This window comes from Stegastes partitus, unplaced genomic scaffold (genome assembly GCF_000690725.1).
Source record: "Stegastes partitus isolate 25-593 unplaced genomic scaffold, Stegastes_partitus-1.0.2 Scaffold122, whole genome shotgun sequence".
NCBI classification, from domain to species: Eukaryota; Metazoa; Chordata; class Actinopteri; family Pomacentridae; genus Stegastes; species Stegastes partitus.
In genome coordinates, this window is record NW_007577853.1 from 16,731 (window position 1) to 35,273 (window position 18,543).

The 18,543-nt window shown below is 40.8% G+C and overlaps 1 protein-coding gene across 1 annotated transcript in view; it reads left to right on the top strand.

Moving 5' to 3' along the window:
* Positions 1-5,792: 5,792 nt before the first annotated feature.
* The window catches only part of LOC103354836 (formin-2-like), a 27,993-nt gene continuing 15,242 nt past the window's right edge, over positions 5,793-18,543 (top strand). The window contains exons 1-6 of the mRNA XM_008278389.1: positions 5,793-7,435; positions 9,370-9,608; positions 11,912-12,090; positions 13,019-13,169; positions 16,683-16,735; positions 17,913-18,522. Coding sequence (XP_008276611.1) covers positions 5,793-7,435; positions 9,370-9,608; positions 11,912-12,090; positions 13,019-13,169; positions 16,683-16,735; positions 17,913-18,522 — 2,875 coding nt within the window. The remainder of the gene's footprint in view (positions 7,436-9,369; positions 9,609-11,911; positions 12,091-13,018; positions 13,170-16,682; positions 16,736-17,912; positions 18,523-18,543) is intronic.

Genomic DNA, 18,543 nt, shown 5'->3' on the forward strand with positions numbered 1-18,543 from the left:
CTACAGAGTGTGACTGTCGGGGTGTAGCACCACCACCAGGCTAACTTTTACACTGTGCACAGCTTCAGATGTGTCAATATCTATATCTGGACATATTCACAGGATTTTTACTTGGTACATTCAAATTCCCTATTTCTATTTTTGACTTTCTCATGAGCTCAGCACCCCCCATGGGCCAAATTTAAAATTGCATTAGGATTTAAAAAAAAAAATAAAAAATTCTAATTCAAAAATTCTGCATGAAGTTTGACTAACACAAAGTGCTTGAAGGAGAAAACCCCCTTAAATGTACTGTTCTTTACTTCATCCCCCCCCTCCTAATGTGCTTCATATTTGTAGCTTCTGGCCCCAAAGAGGATTATTAAAAACAAAACTTTCAGTAGTTGTTTGTTCTAGTCGAGCTCCAGACTTTGGAACGGAAAAATATGATTACTTTTCTGCTCAGGTCCAAATCGAATGACTCTTTGGTTTTGGTTTTTGAAGTGACAATTTTGACTGTTTTAAGAGCCTTGAGAAAATGAAAGCAACCCTTTTATAAACTATTAACTGAGTCTGATAGTGTGAGTGTGATAGTTTAATGTTCTGCTTATATTTGTCATTTTTTGGTTATCTTTTAGGATTTTAAGGGCAATGGTGTTTTAATTTCTGCATTCAATAAAAATAAGTAAATAAATTAAGCTAATTAGCTCTAAAAGAGCTCCATGACTACCAAGAGATGAGTAAAAAGACACTACAGCAAGTACTTTATTATAGTAATAACACTTTAGTTAATGGACTCGTAGCCAATTCTTTTTCATACATATAGAATGAATAAAGACAATGGTCTTTTATATAGAACTGCCAGTTGTCTTAAGATCACCCGGCCAATACTAGTACAATCTAATCCATCAAATCCTCCTTTCATGAAGCTTCCAGAGTTCGGTCTTTGTTAAAACTGTTGCAGAGAAGTCTTGGTTCAGCATGCTTCTATTAAATGTTATTGTCTTATGAGGTGTTTCTAATATTGACCTGTTGATATGAATGGGATGCAATATTTTTTATATAGGTTTACAGAATACACTGACAAATGAGTGTGTGTAACATAAACATTCTCACCCAATCAGTACGTCCACAATGGTTTAGTTCTGCATGTTGACACTTGATTTATAATTGTAGTCAGTGGCTGTGGTTTGGGAAATATCAACTAAATCACAAGTAGTTCGAGCATTTAAAAAAAAAAAAAAAAAAGACATCGTAGGTTCTTGCTCATACCTTGGTTGATGCTGTTGACTGAATATCATTCAGTGTTTAGTATTTGTAGCAGACAGCTCTCAGTCTAATCAGCTGTGTTAGCCTTGCTGTGTGCATCTGTTTAAATACTAGGGAGTAGCGTAATAATGAAGATGAATGCTCAGCACATATTTAAAAAGTAATGTGACAACCTCCATACGTCGGCCTGGTATCTACATAGAGCATATAGGGTGTGCACATTGCAGGTTGCCAGTGGAAGGGAAGGAACAGATTAGTACTGACAGTGACCTCAACCTTTTCTGTTGTGTTGTTTTTCCATGATTACAGGAAATAAAGAAAGCATGAACATATCCATACCAGTCAGACACCTTTGGTCCACCTCTGCTGTTGACAATATTGTGAGAAATATTTCTGATGATCATATATTGCTGTGAGATAAAATGTACATGGTTTTAAAAACAAGGTGTAATTACTTTGCACTTGAGTGTTTTGTAATATATGCAGTTCAGTGTTTCTACAAACATGCCATTTCACTTCTATAAATGAGCTAAACAGCAATAAAATTGAATGTGTAGCATTTTTTTTATTTAACCTGTGATTTCTGAAAAATACTTTTAAGGACTCAAAGTTTTTTTTGGCATGTTGTGTTCTGTCACTTCAGTTCTGTAAAAATGGTTCAACAGTACCAACAAGTGGTTTCAAAATAAAACTGCAGAATTGGTAGCTATAGAGTGGTAACAAGACTTTGCTTGTCTAAAGTGAATCCAATTGTGCACCTGGCAGCCATGAAAAATATTGCCACACATGCCATATATACCAATGTCAACTGTAAGATTATACATACATATTGCATTCTGACATTTTTGTTCATGAAAAATAACTAAATAATATTTACATTTTCCATTCAATAACTCAAAGTACAATAAGTAGGAAAATAATTTCCCCACAACGTTGATTTTTATTGTTTAGAGGTGAAGAGCAAAAAACTCCATCCATCCATCCATTATCTATACACCGCTTAATCCTCACGAGGGTCGCGGGGGGGCTGGAGCCTATCCCCGCCGACTTAGGGTGAAGGCAGGGGACACCCTGGACAGGTCACCAGTCTATCACAGGGCTACACTTAGAGACAGACAACCAAGCACACTCACATTCACACCTACGGACGATTTAGAATCACCAATTAACCTCAACATGTTTTTGGACTGTGTGGGAGGAAGCCAGATAACCCGGAGAGAACATGCAAACTCCACACGGAAAGATTGCAGCCTGGACGTGAACCGGCGACCTTCTTACTGTGAGGCAACAGTGCTACCAACTGCGCCACCCTGCAGCCCGTGTCTTGGTTCCTTGTTCTTTCTATGACATTGCATTCAGCTGGCAGATACTTTTGTTCAAACAGTGTATTAACACATTAAGTGTATTTAGCTTCAGCAGCAGCCAGCATAATTACAAAATTTTACAGGAATTCATCCAAAGGTTCTAAAATGTTTCAGTCTGGACCAAAGAGACTAATAAGCCATAACTTTAATCCACAGTGCTGCACTGCTTTGAGGTTAATACAAACCCATGTCCGTTATATGGAGATGGAGAAAAAGTCAAATTCACATTTACTGTCATTTACTACAGTATTCACAATTAGTCAGCTCGATCGGTTCAGTAGAGAAATAAATAAATGTCCTAAACAGTTTCTCCCTTCTGACACTTGATGGAGCTATCATGCCACAAAACAACAAAAGATACAGTCATGGACTAAAGTATGGGCACCCCTGGAATTTTTCCAGAAAATGTACCATTTTCTCCCAGAAATTATTGCAATTACACAAGCTTTTAGTATACATGTGTTTACTTCCGTTATGTGCATTGGAAAACACAAAAAAGCAGAAGAAAAAAGCCAAAATGTACAGAATTTTACACACAACTCAGAAAAGGAGCCGGACAAAATTGTTGGCACCCTCAACTCAATATTTGATTGTACACCCTTTGGAGGAAATAATTGAAACCAAAAGCTTCCTATAACTATCAACAAGCTTCTTACACCTCTCAGACGGAATTTTTGGACCACTCTCCTTTTGCAAACTGCTCCAGGTCTCTCAGATTTGAAGGGTGTTTTCTTGCAAAAGCAATTTTGAGATCTCTCCATAGTTGTTCAATGGGATTTAGATCCGGACTCATTGGCCCTGCATTACTGCCCAAAACATTTTGATAGTCTCCAGATTTCATGACTCCTTGCACACTGTCAAGGTATCCAGTGTGAGAAGCAACAAAACAACCCCAAACCATCTTTGAACCTCCACCATGTTTGACTGTAGGTACTGTGTTCTTTTCTTTGTAGGCCTCATTCCATATTTTGTGAACAATATAATGACGTGCTTTTCCAATAAGCTCTACCTTAGTTTCATCTGTCCACAAAACATTGTCCCAGAAGGATTGAAGCTTACCCGGGTACATGTTTGTAAACTCCAGTCTGGCTTTGTTATGTCTCTTTGTCAGCAGTGGGGTTCTCCTCGTTCTCCTGCCATAATGTTTCTTCTCGTTCAGATGACGATGTGTGAGCCAACCTGACACTTTTACACCCTGAGTCTGCAGGACAGCCTGAATTTGTGTGGAAGTTGACTCAGGATATTTATCCACCATTCAAACTATCTTGCGTTGCATTCTTTCATCAATTTCTCTCTTCCGTCCCCGTCCAGGGAGATTCGCCACAGTTCCATGGGTTGTAAACTCTTTGATAATATTCCGCACAGTGTATGGAATTATGTTTGTTGCCACAGCTCTGAAACACTCCTGTAACAGAACAAACAATAAAATTCAGACCACAAACTTAAAAAAAAAAAAAAAAAAAAAAAAAAAGAGGGGAAAAAAATAAAAAAAAATATCATTTAAAATTTGCGCTGGTCATTCTATTTAACTTTAATGTGCTATTAACATTCCCAAAGATTCTCCTGATTTGCAAACTATAGAACTAGCAAATAACCTTTACTGATCTGTGTCTTAACTTATCTTAACTACATCATTCACAGGTTAAATCACAGGTTAAGACAGTGGAGAGAAGCTAGTTACTCTGGGAAGAAGTGAAAATATTCAAAAATGTCTAAGTTTTTCATAAAACAATCGAAATTTACTGATATTAATTTACTGACCTTTTTCTTTTTCTTTTGTTCGGTTACTCCTACAAAACCGTTGGGATTTGAATTCTGTCTTGTCATTGGCCAGTTTTTCACAGGCAGGTTCATGACCACAAACAGATTTACAGATCAGAAGAGTTACAGTAGTGGGCATATATTTACCCATAATCCATTGCTATTGACAGTAATGCACTGTATATACACTTCTCAGTATTTTACTGTACATATTACATTTAAATACACTGTAACATTTACTGCACCGTGACATAAATGATCTCAGACAGCGATCACTCATAGGGAGTGAGCAGATCACAGATGTATGCAGAAGTCTGGCCATTCGAGCCTTTTAATAAAAACAAGCCATAAAATCTTTAAAACTATTTTAAAGCTCACAGGTAACCAGCAGAGGGCGGCAAGGTTTTGCATAACATGGTCGCTTCTCTTGGAGGGTGATCTACTAACCTTGCCCAACAAATCAAGTGAATTAAGCTATACAAACAACTTGCACACTTCTGTTCCCTTCAGTAGCTGAAATTATGACCTTATGGAAAGCAATTGTTAGAAAGCACAAGCAAATTAAAATGGACTGCACCCCATCATGTGAAGCAACATTTGGAATGTAATGCGGATAAATGGAGAGATAAGAAAAGGTGCTCAGGAAAAATGATCACATTCACGTGTGTTACTGTTAAACTGAAAATGAAGGCTGTTTCTGGCTCAAGAGTAAACCTTCTGCAGTTACACATGAGAGGTGCCTTTATTGGGGTCTGGCTCACACGTTGCACTATGGGTAATGTAGGCGGGCAGGACTCTGATAATCATGGGAAATGTAGTGAGGAACTGTGTAATTAACTGCAGTGACAAGCCATATGAGAAAATCAAAGAGGAGGGGGCACACCTTCATGTCCACCCCACCCCCGCCAGCAAGACTACAGTGTCAGTTGCCAGCAGCATCTTCATTCCTTTCAGGTCCTGCAGGGCTTTGTGTCCCTTTCCCAGTTGCTCTACATCTCTCCCAGTCTGCCTCCCAGTCAAAGCTCCACTGAGCTCACAGTGCCTGCGTCACTCCTTTCAGCAGATGGAGAGGAGGAGGAGGAGGAGGGGGAGGGTAAAACTGAGAGAGAAAGGGGAGGAGGAAGAGGGAGCTGTATGTCTCCTCTCCTGCATCAGCGTCAACATCACTGCCACGCCAGCCTTAGTCACCGGAATATGAGGAAGATCATTGTACAAGAGCTAAAAAAAAACAAACAAAAAAACACCATCAGCAGTAGCAGCTCCTCCTCCTTCTCCACTGGATTTGTATTCTCAGATTAGGCCACAACGGTTCTATCTTCCGGAGGCAGAAGCATCTAAAAACTCCTCTAGACAGGAGGAGCCTTTCCCCAGCATGACCTGAGAGGAGAGGCAGGCAGCCATCACTCTGTCTCCGTTAACATGGGCAACCAGGAGGCAAAGCAAAAGAGAGCTGCAGCCGCATCGGGTAATGGAAGTTACCCTTCTCTGGACGAAGGATGGAGAGAGGGAGGAGGGGACACGACAAAAAAAGGAGGCAAGAAACTCCATGGTAAACATGGAGGTAAAGGAGCAGGCGGCGGTGGAGGAGGAGGTGGGATGCATGGCACAGGACAAGGCAAAAAGAAGAACAAATCCGATTCCAAGTCCTCTGTTTTCTCTATCCGTAAGAGAAAGAGCAACCTTAAAGGGAAAGGAGATGCATGTTCATCAGTAACAGGCTCAAAAGAGGATGTTTTAACATCTCAACACGATGAACTGGACAGCACAAAAACACCTGATCTGTCTGCAGATGAGCTTGGACATTCGGACAATGAGGCTGCTTTTCCTGACAAGAAAAAGAAACTGGAGCAAGGGAAAAATATTGGAAATGGAGGAGGAGAGCCAAAGCAGGAGATGGTGCGGAAAACCTCAACAGCACCAATATCTCCCACAGAGGATGGAGGACAGAAGGGAGGGAGCTCAGGCTCAGACACGGATATCTACAGCTTCCACTCAGCAGCTGAGCACGAGGATTTACTTGCGGATATCCAGTTGGCTATAAGGCTCCAGCACCAGCAGCAACATGAGGGGGCTCACCCAATTGTGGAAGCAGAAGGAATTGGTGGCAGGGATCTGAGCCGGGGAGCAGCAGAGGGGAGGAGCAAACAGAGTAATGGAGTTGTTAAATTAACCCCTCCTGAGGTGCTTGACCTGACCCCAGAATTAGAGCTGGGATCTGATGCCCTGTCATACCTTGAGACAGGAATTCTGTCTGGCTCTGTCAAGAACACAGTCCCACCTCCAACGCTACACCTCCCCTTCCACACAGAGGTACAACAGAGGAGGGAGGAGAAGGAGGAGGTGGAGCATCTGGAGGCAAATGGGAAGGGGCAGAGGGGGAGAGAAGTCCCTCTTTGTGTTGCCACAGGCACAAAAGACCAGCATTCTTTGCTGCAGCAGCCCCCTCTCACAGACATCTCCATGGCTACTGCAGGGGGGACAGTCACCATGACAACCAGTAGTAACAGCTTCCCTGAGTTCCAATTTGACAGCACTGGGAGAACCCCAGGGAAGGAGGAGGAAGCAGGAGGTGAAAGCCAGCAGGAGGAGGAGAGAAAGTCCGAGGTGGTAGCTGATCTCAGTCCTCCACTTGCAGACATCAATGACAAAAGTCCAGAACCCACAGAAGGGCTAAGCTCAGGGACTGTGTTTGGAGAAGGTGAGGGTCACTTAGGCTCAGGCTCCAGTGCTGAGTCCCTTGAGGACTGTCTGAGTGCTGGTTCTGAACCCAACCACTCTGCCACAGCAGGCATCAATTCCTCCCCTGTTGATGAGCAGTGCAGAAGGAGCAGCGTCTGCTCCACCTCACTGCCTCCTCAGGAGAGCCCCACGTTAGCCAAGCGACTCCTCAGGTCCACCCAATCTTCCACCTCGTCTAGCCCTGTGGTGAAACCCTACCCTCGCATCTTCCCATCCTACATCAAGACTACCACCAGACAGCTCAGCTCCCCAGGACACTCCCCAGCCCTGTCACCCTCCCACAGCCCCCTGTCCCCTCGCAGAGTCCACCATCACTTCCACAGGTACCTGTGGTGCTTCTGCATGCCATATGTTATTTTTACTGTCAAGATAACTATAGCCATTACTTAGTTTCGTTTCTGAAGTATATTTTGAGATTATTTCAATTTGGGTTTTATTTCCATAGTTCTGGATGTCATCTCTGCTACTAATAATGACACTGTATTTCCCAAGTTGCTTGCTGATTTTGTTGCACAGCACTGTTACTAAAGGAAATCTCATGGAAACAAACATGACCAGTTCGATCAAGTAGATAGATTGTAGACAATGTCACAGATAAGCCACACTCATTTGGAGGAGAAAAGGAAGGTCATCAGTAAAATTGTTACCCAAACTGTTTCTTGTCACCATCCATTACAATTATAAACCCTTTTCTTGAATGTTAACAAACTGTACCTGCTTTTCTTGTGTGTACATAACTTCGATCTGCAGTGAGGGGACAGATGTAGCATATTAGGTGTGCTCACTTTCAGATTTATCCTCAACTAAATGAAGGAAATAACTATAAACTCTGGCTGCCATTGTGTTCACTGTTGCTGGTAGACATGTACACCACCAGTTCAGTTAGCCCACACATCGTCTTTCTCTCAGATTTCAGAGAATGATGAAGCATCGGGTCAACCACACATAGGCTCACTGACTACTTTATTAGGAACACCTGTACACCTGCAATTTGTGCAATCAGCAGAGCAATGTATAAACTTGTGTAGAGATACTTCAGGATCTTTAGGTAATGTTGACATCAAACATCAGAATGGGGAAAATATGATCTCAGTGACATTGAGCATTGCATGATTGTTTGACGTCTGAAACTTTTCTTCATAATCTTTTGTAGCGTTTATTCACTGTTGGGCAGAAAACAAAAACCAGGCAGTGTCCAGCAACTCTGCTAATGGAAACATCCTGGTGCTGAAAGAGTTTAGAGGAAAATAGGCTAACTGGAGCTGACAGAAGCCATATGGTATCTCAGAGAACCACTCTTACATCTGTGCTGAGCAGAAAAGCATCTCAGACTCACAGCACATCCATCCTTAAAGCGGATGAGCTACAAAAGCAGGGGACCATGTGGGGTTTCACTCCTCATAGCCAAGAACAGAAATCTGAGGATGCAGAGTGCACCAGCTCATCAAATCTGAACAGTTTAGGATAGAAAAATATAGCCTGGTCTGATTAATCTCCATTTCTGCTGATGCTAGGCTAACGATCTGCCTTGTGTAAACAGTCCAGACTGGTGATACTGAAGGTGTAGAGATGTTTTTTTGGCACACTTTAGGCAACTTAATATCAATCAATCATTGTCTGAAGGCCCAAGATGTCCAACTTTTAATTGCTGTTGACAGCAGGATTATGCACATGTCATTGGTTTTATGAACATGACAGTGAGGTCAGTGACCATATCATGCCCTTCAGATGCTATATAGCTCTATTTATTAAATAACATACACAATTCCACAGAATTTGGAGGAGTTCAAATCAGCTACGTAGCTGCTGCTAAGCTATGATTAGTGCATTAAACAGTCCAACTGCACCATTTATGCAACATCAGAGATTATAAATGACAAAAAATTTATTATGCATCATGACATTGTGTGGATAGGCTCCAGCCCCCCCGCGACCCTAGTGGAGATTAAGCGGTGTATAGATAATGAATGGATGGATGGGACATTGTGTGGTAAAGCAATAATGTCCTTTCAGTTATAATGATAAGCAATAATGTTGCCGCAGTAAAAGTATACAAATTGCTTGGATGGTTTACCAAGCTAGAAAGTTTTGAGTATTTTAAAGTTAATCTGATTACCATATATTATGTATAGAACCAACTGGCTGCCTGAAAGGCAAGACAACATACAACATCATTTGAGAAATAGGCAAAAATTAGTTTACTGTATGAGAAATCCACTTTCAAAGTAAAGCTAACCAGGCATGCAAATGTTGACAGGATGATGGCTGAAGGTCACCGGGTCCACAGACAGCGCTCTCGCAGCCTTGCTGGCTCGCTGAGTCGCTCAGCTGACTGGACAGAAGAACTTGAGAGGAGGCTAAGGAGCAGAGAGGAGGATGGAGGTTCAGGAGAATATCTGGTGGGCTACAGAGGAGGAGGCAGCCAGCCCATCTGCGCTACCAGAAGATCCTCCTGTGGCCAGGTCTCTACATGTGGCTTTCAGGATGTCTTCACAGGTGAGTAAAGAGTAGTTGTCAGTGAAGCAGTCTTTGGATGTCATTTTCATTTAACATTTTGTTTTGTGGGCTGCAAGGTGGCTCAGTGGTTAGCACCGTCGCCTTGCACCTAGAAGATCCACAGTTCACGTCCTGGTTTGGCTGCCTGAGATCTTTCTGCATGGAGTTTGCATGTTCTCCCTGTGCAGTGTGGGTTCTGCTGCTTCCTCCCACAGTCCAAAAACATGTTGAGGTTAATTGGTGATTCTAAATTGTCTGTAGGTGTGAGTGTGAGTGTGATTGGTTGTCTGTCTCTACGTGTGGCCCTGCCATAGACTGGTGACCTGTCCAGGTGAACCTGTCTTCACCCTAAGTCAGCTGGGATAGACTCCAGCCCCCCGCCACCTTAGTGAGGATAAAGATAGATAATTAATGGATGGATGGATGGATGGATTTTGTTTCTTACGGGAAAGAAAACAAGCAAGGACTTCAAATTGTTTGACTTGTTTAAGTGTTGTGTGGATGAAAGTATGTTAATGTTGTTGTCTACTGTTCCTGACTCAGGGACATCTAGGTTGCTATACCTGCCAAATGGAAACATTGGTCACATTAAAAACAGTTATATAATACTTTAAAAAGACCATTTGTTTCTTTTTCACTGATCTTTGCTTATCTGCCGCTTTATTGCCCTTGAAATTCACACTTATATCCTTTCCGTTTTGAACTTTTGTCTCATAATTGACAGATGGGTCAATCTGTAGTTCTATCACTCTATAAAGCAACATTTTACCAGCAAATACATTTTCAAGATAACTTACTGGGACAAGATTATGTTTTCTGTTAAAAACAATGTCAATTTTGCACATTTTTGGGCTATATTTCCCTGTAATGATGGCCGCCTTACTTCACAAGCTATACAACTTTTGAAGGCACTCACTTCATTTGGTTACATTGATCAGCTTAACCCAGATTCTTGTTTGTGATTGTAAGTCCTCATCACATCCACCCCACCTCCTGCTGTCTTCAATGTCATTCATGAATGTAGAACTTTATTTATTCATTAAACAAAACAAACAAAAAAAAAACAACAAAAAACGCAACAGAAAAAACAAAAGACTGTAATGTAATGTAGTTTGGTCATCAATAATACAACAACAAGGAGAGAGGGTTGTGGGTTTATAATCATCCTCAGTTAATGAAGATGGAACAGAGTACAGTTCTGACATTTTCCATCAGCTCTGCAAAGTTGAAATGCATTTTCTTTTGAGGAGTCAGAGGGAAGGGAATTTGTTATCAGGTACACACATTTATATTCAGCCGGATTACTTTGAATAACCGAATGAGAATTTGACCCACACATGCTCTGCAATAGTCCGATTACCCTTAAGGGCTTCACATGCAGTCGGCCAGCAGTCACATTTCACTACTGCTCTATGATACAGCTGCCATGATCATTCTGAGTATTCAGGATTACAGTCAGCTTTCAGTGGCATGCTGGTATTTTTATAGGTGATGTCAGACAGTTTTACACATCAAAAGATCAGAAGCTGTCCACAGACTTACTGAGTATACATGAAACTAGATGTTTTCCTCTGAGGTGCTGGATCTCTTCTTTCCTCTCAGCTTTCTCGTTCCAAATATTTTCTATGAGCAGAAGCATCTCCTCCAGCTCTTGTATTTTTCCTACAGCTGTGCTCTTTTCTCACAAATGTCATACACTTATGAGAGCTCCTTCCTGGATGTCTTCATTCAGGCTGAGAGTCCGTTCTGAACCCCTCTTCTTTTTCAGAGAGCTCCTTCATAACTCTCTTGATCTGTTCTAACTGCTCGTCCCTAATGACTTTTTACTTTCTCTCTGAGCTCTTTCCTTTCCTCTCTTCTAGTCAATAACTTTTCTACTTTTCCGTGTTTGTTCTGGCATTGATGGACATGCTCTTGATCCTGGCTAATTCTGTCACAGTCATAGTATCGAGCAGGGGCCTCAGTGTATGTAGTGTAGACAGACTGGTATGGATTGGTTCTTCATGCAAACCATGAGCTCTTTGACATGACTGATCTAATGGCCCTAATATATCCCAAATGAAAGCTGGAAGAAACATTGTAAGCAGAAGTGGAAAATGCAGTATTTAAACAGGGAAAGATTTACTTCAAAACTTTACTTCACATTAAAACTTGCTTCTGTGGGGATTGAATGAAGACATACATCAATAGGATCTGGGATTTGCTTTATCCAATGCAGTAGATTTAATTATTCAATAAACTCTAAAATTTCCAGCTTTTTACATGTACAAGTCCATTTCTTTCTTTTGTTTCTGCACATTCAGGCCGCACTCTTTTGGAGAAGCTGTTCCTGCAGCAGCAGCAGGAAGAGCCCGAGGAGGCCGAGAGGCTCTGCTCCAGGATCTTGGCCATGGGCCTGTTGCTGCCATTCACAGAATGCTTCAGAGAGCAGCTGGGAGGCAGCACTGCCCACATCACCTCCAATGCATCAGCCAAGTTTGATGTATGTAGTTGCACTTCACATACCATCATTTACTAACATGTTTGTTGTGACCTGTATTGATGTACGTTCTACAATGAAGTCTGTTTAGAAAGACAAGACATTTGTGTTTCATGCTTTATGTACAAGCAGTCTTTTTCAGTGTAGTTAAACAGTGTAGTGCCTTATGTAACCTTTAATGGTCAGTTACTTGCAGAGAGATCTGCAGATGTTTTAGAGCACATGTTCTTCACAGGGGCATCCATTAGTTTTGATCTATGTTTTCGTCAGTATTGGTTTGTCACAAGGTTCCATACCTGTGTAGGCATTGTAGCAAGGCATCAAGGAGGCTGGATGAACTTAGTGCAGGAGATTATATTATATTCAAGAGAGTGAAGCACAATCTCTCTCTATCACTTTATGTTTTAAAGTTTGTGTGTGGGCTGGAGAGCAGTGATTGGTCAGAACGATCTGGAGGTGGAATATGGGGTGAAATGTGAGATGTGGCCACTGTGCTTGATGCCAGTGAGGAGTCTCTGTGCTGCACTTTGAGCCAGTTGCAGGTAAAACAGGACTGAATGACGCAGTTGATTTATAACATTTTAAACCAGAATATAAGATGACACTGAGATTTCTTGCATGGGGCTATAATGGAGGCAGGCCGAGTGTTGTTTACTTTGTGAAACAGCAGAGTTGTGTTAGGTTCCAACCAAGAACATTGATTTACAGAAACACTTTAATGTTCCAGACACAAACATTGTCGGCAGGAAAAACTTGCTTTTTTGATTTGCAAGTTGCACCTCAAAGGCTTGAATTATAACCTCGACTTGGCTCTAAAGATTTGAATCACACAGCTCTGCAAAATGTACAATTTGTACATGTTATTGATGATGGTCGGAATGTGCGACTGGCATGACAAGGAAACCATTCTAATAGGGTTTTGTGTCTCCAGCATGACCAGTTGTATACATGGGCAGCTGTCAACCAGCCACCACACTCCCTGGAGCCACTTGAAGGGAAACTTCCCAGTCAGATCAAGGGGCCGTGGCCTCCAACAAGGCCAGGTGTCGACACCAGGACTGTACCCAAATCCACAGAGGCAGGTAAGAAGTGGTGGTCCTAAGACTTTGAATTTCTGCAGAATCTTTATCCACTGACAACATTTTTGACTGGCTTTATGTTGCACCCACTTGCACATGGGTCTATGAGCAGAAATTTGTCAGCAATCAGCAATGTGATGGATTTAGATTTTGACTTCAGTGTTTCCTGAACATATCTGGAGACAGGCAGGAAATACTGCTTTCTTTCTGATGTGTACTGATTTGCAGCACAAACGGAGGGATTTTAATTCAAATACAAATGATTCAAGTTCAGCCAATAGCTTAGATTCACATTTGAAGAAATCCCCAAAGTATTTAAACATCCCCCTGAAATTGCACTGTTCCAATTTCTGGTACTGTGTGTTGTTGTATGTGGTTATGTTGATTGTTGTGCTGGAATTTTTTCTGCTCGGTTCCTCCTCAGTGTGGCAAAATATCTGTTGAAATACTGTACAACATATAGCAATGAGCACTCAGTAAACAACAGTCCTGTGTTAAAGGGTTGGCTGTCTGCCCTGTTTGGTTTATTAATAAGCACAAAGCACCACAGCAAACACAGAATATACACAGTACTGCATTTACAAGTATTAATCACTATACGCTAATTTGTTGATAGAAGCAGTTCAGGCTGATGACATCTGTGTCCTGACACATGTTTGAAAATTGTGAAAAATGTTTGAGTGGATTTGAGTTTTTTTGCATACTTTATGATGGATTCAATTTTAAATGGTTAAAATAAATATTTTCCTCGTCATTTTACACTCAATAACTTATAATAACGAAATGAAAAAAGTAGATTTTTTGTAAATTTCTGCTGAAAAATCAAAAATTGATTTACCAAAGTATTCATACCTTTTGCTGGACTCCAAACTGCAGTGAAGTGCATTCTGTTTGCTTAACTTATCCCATCTGCCTACATTTGGCAGGACAGATGGTAGGTGGGGTTTAGGATAATAGAATGGATAAAAAGACGTGTTCGTGGGGGTGAGGTGTGCAGGGGGAGACATTATGGATCAATGTTAATATCTGCTTGTCAATCTCCCTGTGAGTTTCTGTCGGAGGGGAGAAAGTGGTGCAGTTATTCAATATACTACCTTCCTGGGTACTTTAAGACACCCAGAGATTAAAAAACAGTGATTTCCTAGTCTGATGAGACAAAATTAGAACTCAGAACAGAACTCCAAGCCCCATGTCTGCTGCATACCAGGCACTTGTCATTACCTGCTAATGTCATTCATACAGTAGTCTCTCTTAGCCTCTCTGTGGTATCTCTATACAGTTAAACCTGCTGCATGCAGCAACATGCTATGGGGGTCTGTCTCTGCACCAGGCACAGGTAAACCAGTCAGAATGTAGAAAAAGATGAATGCACTATAGATATAACCTGCTTCGCATCAGTGGGGAAATTGGAGGATTGCAGGTCACAGACACTTCCTGACAGAATTTAGGAGGATATGCAGGAAGAATGGAACAACCTTCCCGAATCTAGATGTACAAAACCTGAGACACTGTAGAGCAGAGACAAGTCAAACCTGTGACAGCTGCCAAAGAGGGCTCTTCAAAGAACAGAATTAAGATTCTGAATACTTTTGCAAATGGGAGATTTCAGTTTTTGATAAATTTACAAACAAAATCTAAAACAAAAATATATATACGACTATAACCTGTCAATATATGTTGCTTCATGGCAATTGTGTCCATTTAATCTACAAAAAATAAAGTAAATTTCAAAGAAATACACAAAAAGTGAAGGGGTTTGAACAGTACACTGTCTATGTACCTGAAGAATATTCTCATACTGCATTCTCAAAGCACTGGCAGCTTTAAGGAGCGCCGGTGTGATGTGGTCTGATGTTTTACCTTTTGTTCTGGGTAGAACTCATGTAGCTGCATTCTCAATGAGCTGCTATCTCTCAGTAGTTTGAGATGTGAGGCCTAAAAACAAAAAATTGCGAACGTCCAGTCTGCTTTAGCCAAATTTGTGAATACCTTGTTTACAGAGTTATCCCTTAAATTAAATACAATTTGGATCATATTGCCAAGAAGGCATTCAGTACATGAATCCATCATATCAATTCATATTCAATATTCATATTCAACAATTTCCCTGAGGTTCATACCAAAGGGATCAATAAAGTTGTATCTATCTATCAGCCACATCAGAATCATAAATCTTGCTATCATGCTAAGCCTGGAAAAGCATGAAAAGATGTGATGCATGTTTGTTAACATGCTGAAAATAATTGGGAGTTTTCAAATATAAATTTTTTGATGTAACCAACTGTTGTAGGTTAACACACCAGTGCCTGTTGTTACATTATTTTACTGCTATTATATCACATTTTTGACGCAGTTTTAATAAACAGCTTGCACCTTATTGGCTCAGCCATGTACAATGTTTGGTGAGTAAAAAGTAATGTTGCTGCTGAATATACAGCTGACAGTTGTTGAAATGTTGCTTGGTTAGAGGTATAAAAAGGGTAACTTTACCGTGCATTATTGAGAGTTATTGATATTGAGCCCTTTGGTCTATCAGCTCCACTACTTTAATTCATACTTATGCATGTCACCAATGGGTCAAATTTTTTGAAAAATATCTGCTCAACCATCTCTGATTTTCTTTAAATGTTGTAACATAAAATATGACTATTTGTAAATATAGCTGAAATTTTATCCTGCTATATCAAATATTTTTTGAGATTTTTAAAAATGTTCTTATGTGTGTTGATCCACTTGCAGCACTCTATCAAACATTGAAATTTGAGGTTATCTCAGGAACTATTAGAGCTCAAACTTTTCGCTGCTATTTTTCACCCATCCATTGCACACATTAACAAAAAAATGATAATGCAGAAGTAAACTAGTGATATTTTCTGATCCATATGTATTTATTAAAAAAAACAACAAACAAAAAAAACCCCATAGAATATGTTTAATATGAAATACTTGGTCACGAGGATGAAAAGAAAGTATTTTTTGTTGAACTTTTGATTGAGCAGGTATGACAACCACAGAAACAAGAATATTGCCAGGTAGTCTAATCCAGGTAGAAAATTGTTCTGGAATTACAACATGTTTCTCAATGTGATCATATACACATAGATCTATTGGGATAGAGGGATTTTTCCAGTGGGGGAATTTTTCATGCCTTCACATATCTTTTATGGTCATCTGATGTAGTTACATGAGTGAGAGTTAAGTGGCAAATTTATTGTCATGATCATTGTGGAAGCTGTTTGTCCTTAAAGATCAATGTCACAAGCTGGACTGAGTGTGAGTACATGTACATTTATAGAAACTGCCCCTGAGTTTACCTTCAAGCATCCCTTCCAGGAAGTAGTAGGACAATGCATTGAACTGAACATGTGATGTCTGAAGTGACTGAAAACAATGTTATATGCTTGTATCAAAAAATACCGTTTCTTAGTTATATTTGGAGAACCCCTATCGGAGTTCTATGAGCTTTCTAAAATGTGTTTCTTTGTTGTGCTCTGGTGTTCCTCTCTGTTTGTCTAGAACATCATGTAGGCATCATGGCTTTGAGGCAACAACCGAAGGATAACCAAGAGGTCAGTCATGTTCATTTTCTCTCCTTTAGTTAGAATCTGAGACTGGAATTATTTTAGAGCCAAATATTGGTTAAGAAACAGATTATGACACGGATGACATCATCACTGATTCACACACTGTTGCACAAACAGTTGTCCAGCCATTACGCTACAACATATATAATAAAACAATTAATAAGTACAGTATGAAAAATCCTAACGAAGTTCAGAAGGAAAGTTTTAGTTTAAAAACATAAGCACTCCATAGCATGAAATGTGAAGTTTGATAGTACCAAAGATGGCTTGAGAGCCACGCACTCTGACTTACAGAGAGCAGTCCAGCACAATGTACTCCAAAAATACCTGAGAGCACTTTAACAGGAGTCTGACCTGTGCACTGTCTGAGAAGAAACGCCATTGATTAAAGGACACATTATGATCTTCTGCTAAGTGGTTTCGTTTAAAAATAGCTACATTGGTTTAGGCTGTAACAATGACCTGAAGATATTTTAAGTACACTTTTTGGGACAGTGTCTCCTAAAGATGTAAACCTTCTTTTTTCAGTCTGTCCTGATTATGTAAAACCTTAACTAATGACCACAGAGCAACACACGTAAACCAGCACTGACACATTACTGAGGAAACTTTTGTAGCAAAAAAAAAAATCACCCATTTAAAATTTTGCAGAAAATGTTTATGTGGTGCCTCCTGGGAGACATGACTGAGGGCAAAATGTGTCACAAATTTGTCTAAACCAAGGTTTTTTTTGTTGTTGTTGTTGTTGTTGTTGTTGTTGTCAGGTTTCATATCAAATTATAACCCTTTGTTCTCATGTTGTCATCAGTAATTCTATTTATATTGTTTTTTAGTTTTTAATCAAAATGACTGTTTTATTCTTTATATATAGAGACATTATATAAAGTGTTTATCAAAATCTTTTTAATTTCACCAAAGTGACTTTAGTACTTCACTGCAATAGATTTGAGTTATTTAAATAACAATCCAATATGTTTCTATATCTTATTTATGCATCTTCGGTGGTTTTGTTTGACACCACATTACCAGCATTTAATTCTGACAAAAGCTACAGAATGTGCTTTGTCAATAACAACAGACTGAAGAACAAGTGTCTTTCTTAGGATGTGGTTCTTTTCTGTGATTTTTGCCATACCTCATAGTTCTCTCTTTCTTGCAGGAGGAATCTGTCCTTCCTGCAACAAAACTGAAGGAAAAACATGTGAATGTTATCCAGCAGCTGGAACAAACGATAGAAGACCTCAGGACAAAGATTGCTGAGCTGGAGCGACAGCCTCCTCTGCTGGACAAGGACAGCATGAAACCCTCCACCGTCACCACAGACAGGGAGTGTGGAGGAGAGGACGGCCTGCTGAAGGTGGTGTGTGATGCTCACCTGCAAACAGAAGCAGCTCCGTCTTTAGGCTGCCTGGAGGCCAAGTCGGTGCAGACCTCACCCATGGATGAAAGCTTTAAGTTCAAAGTGCCTTGTAGTGAGCCAGGTGGAGGAAGTGGCCCCCTGCAGCCCTCAGCCAGGCAGGATGGATTCCAGTGTTCATGTAGGCTGCAGCCTCCTCCTCCACCCACCCTTCCAGGAGGAGCAGTGCCTCCTCATTCAGGGCAGACGGTGGCACCTCCTCCTCCTCCTCCTCCTCCACCCTTACCTGGAGGCTCAATGCCAGCTCCTCCCCCCCCACCTCCTCTTCCACCTGGCTCAGCAGTTCCTCCACCTCCACCTCCACCTCCTCTCCCACCGGGTTCAGCATGTCCTCCACCTCCACCTCCACTCCCTGGTGGTCTTCTCCAACCACCCC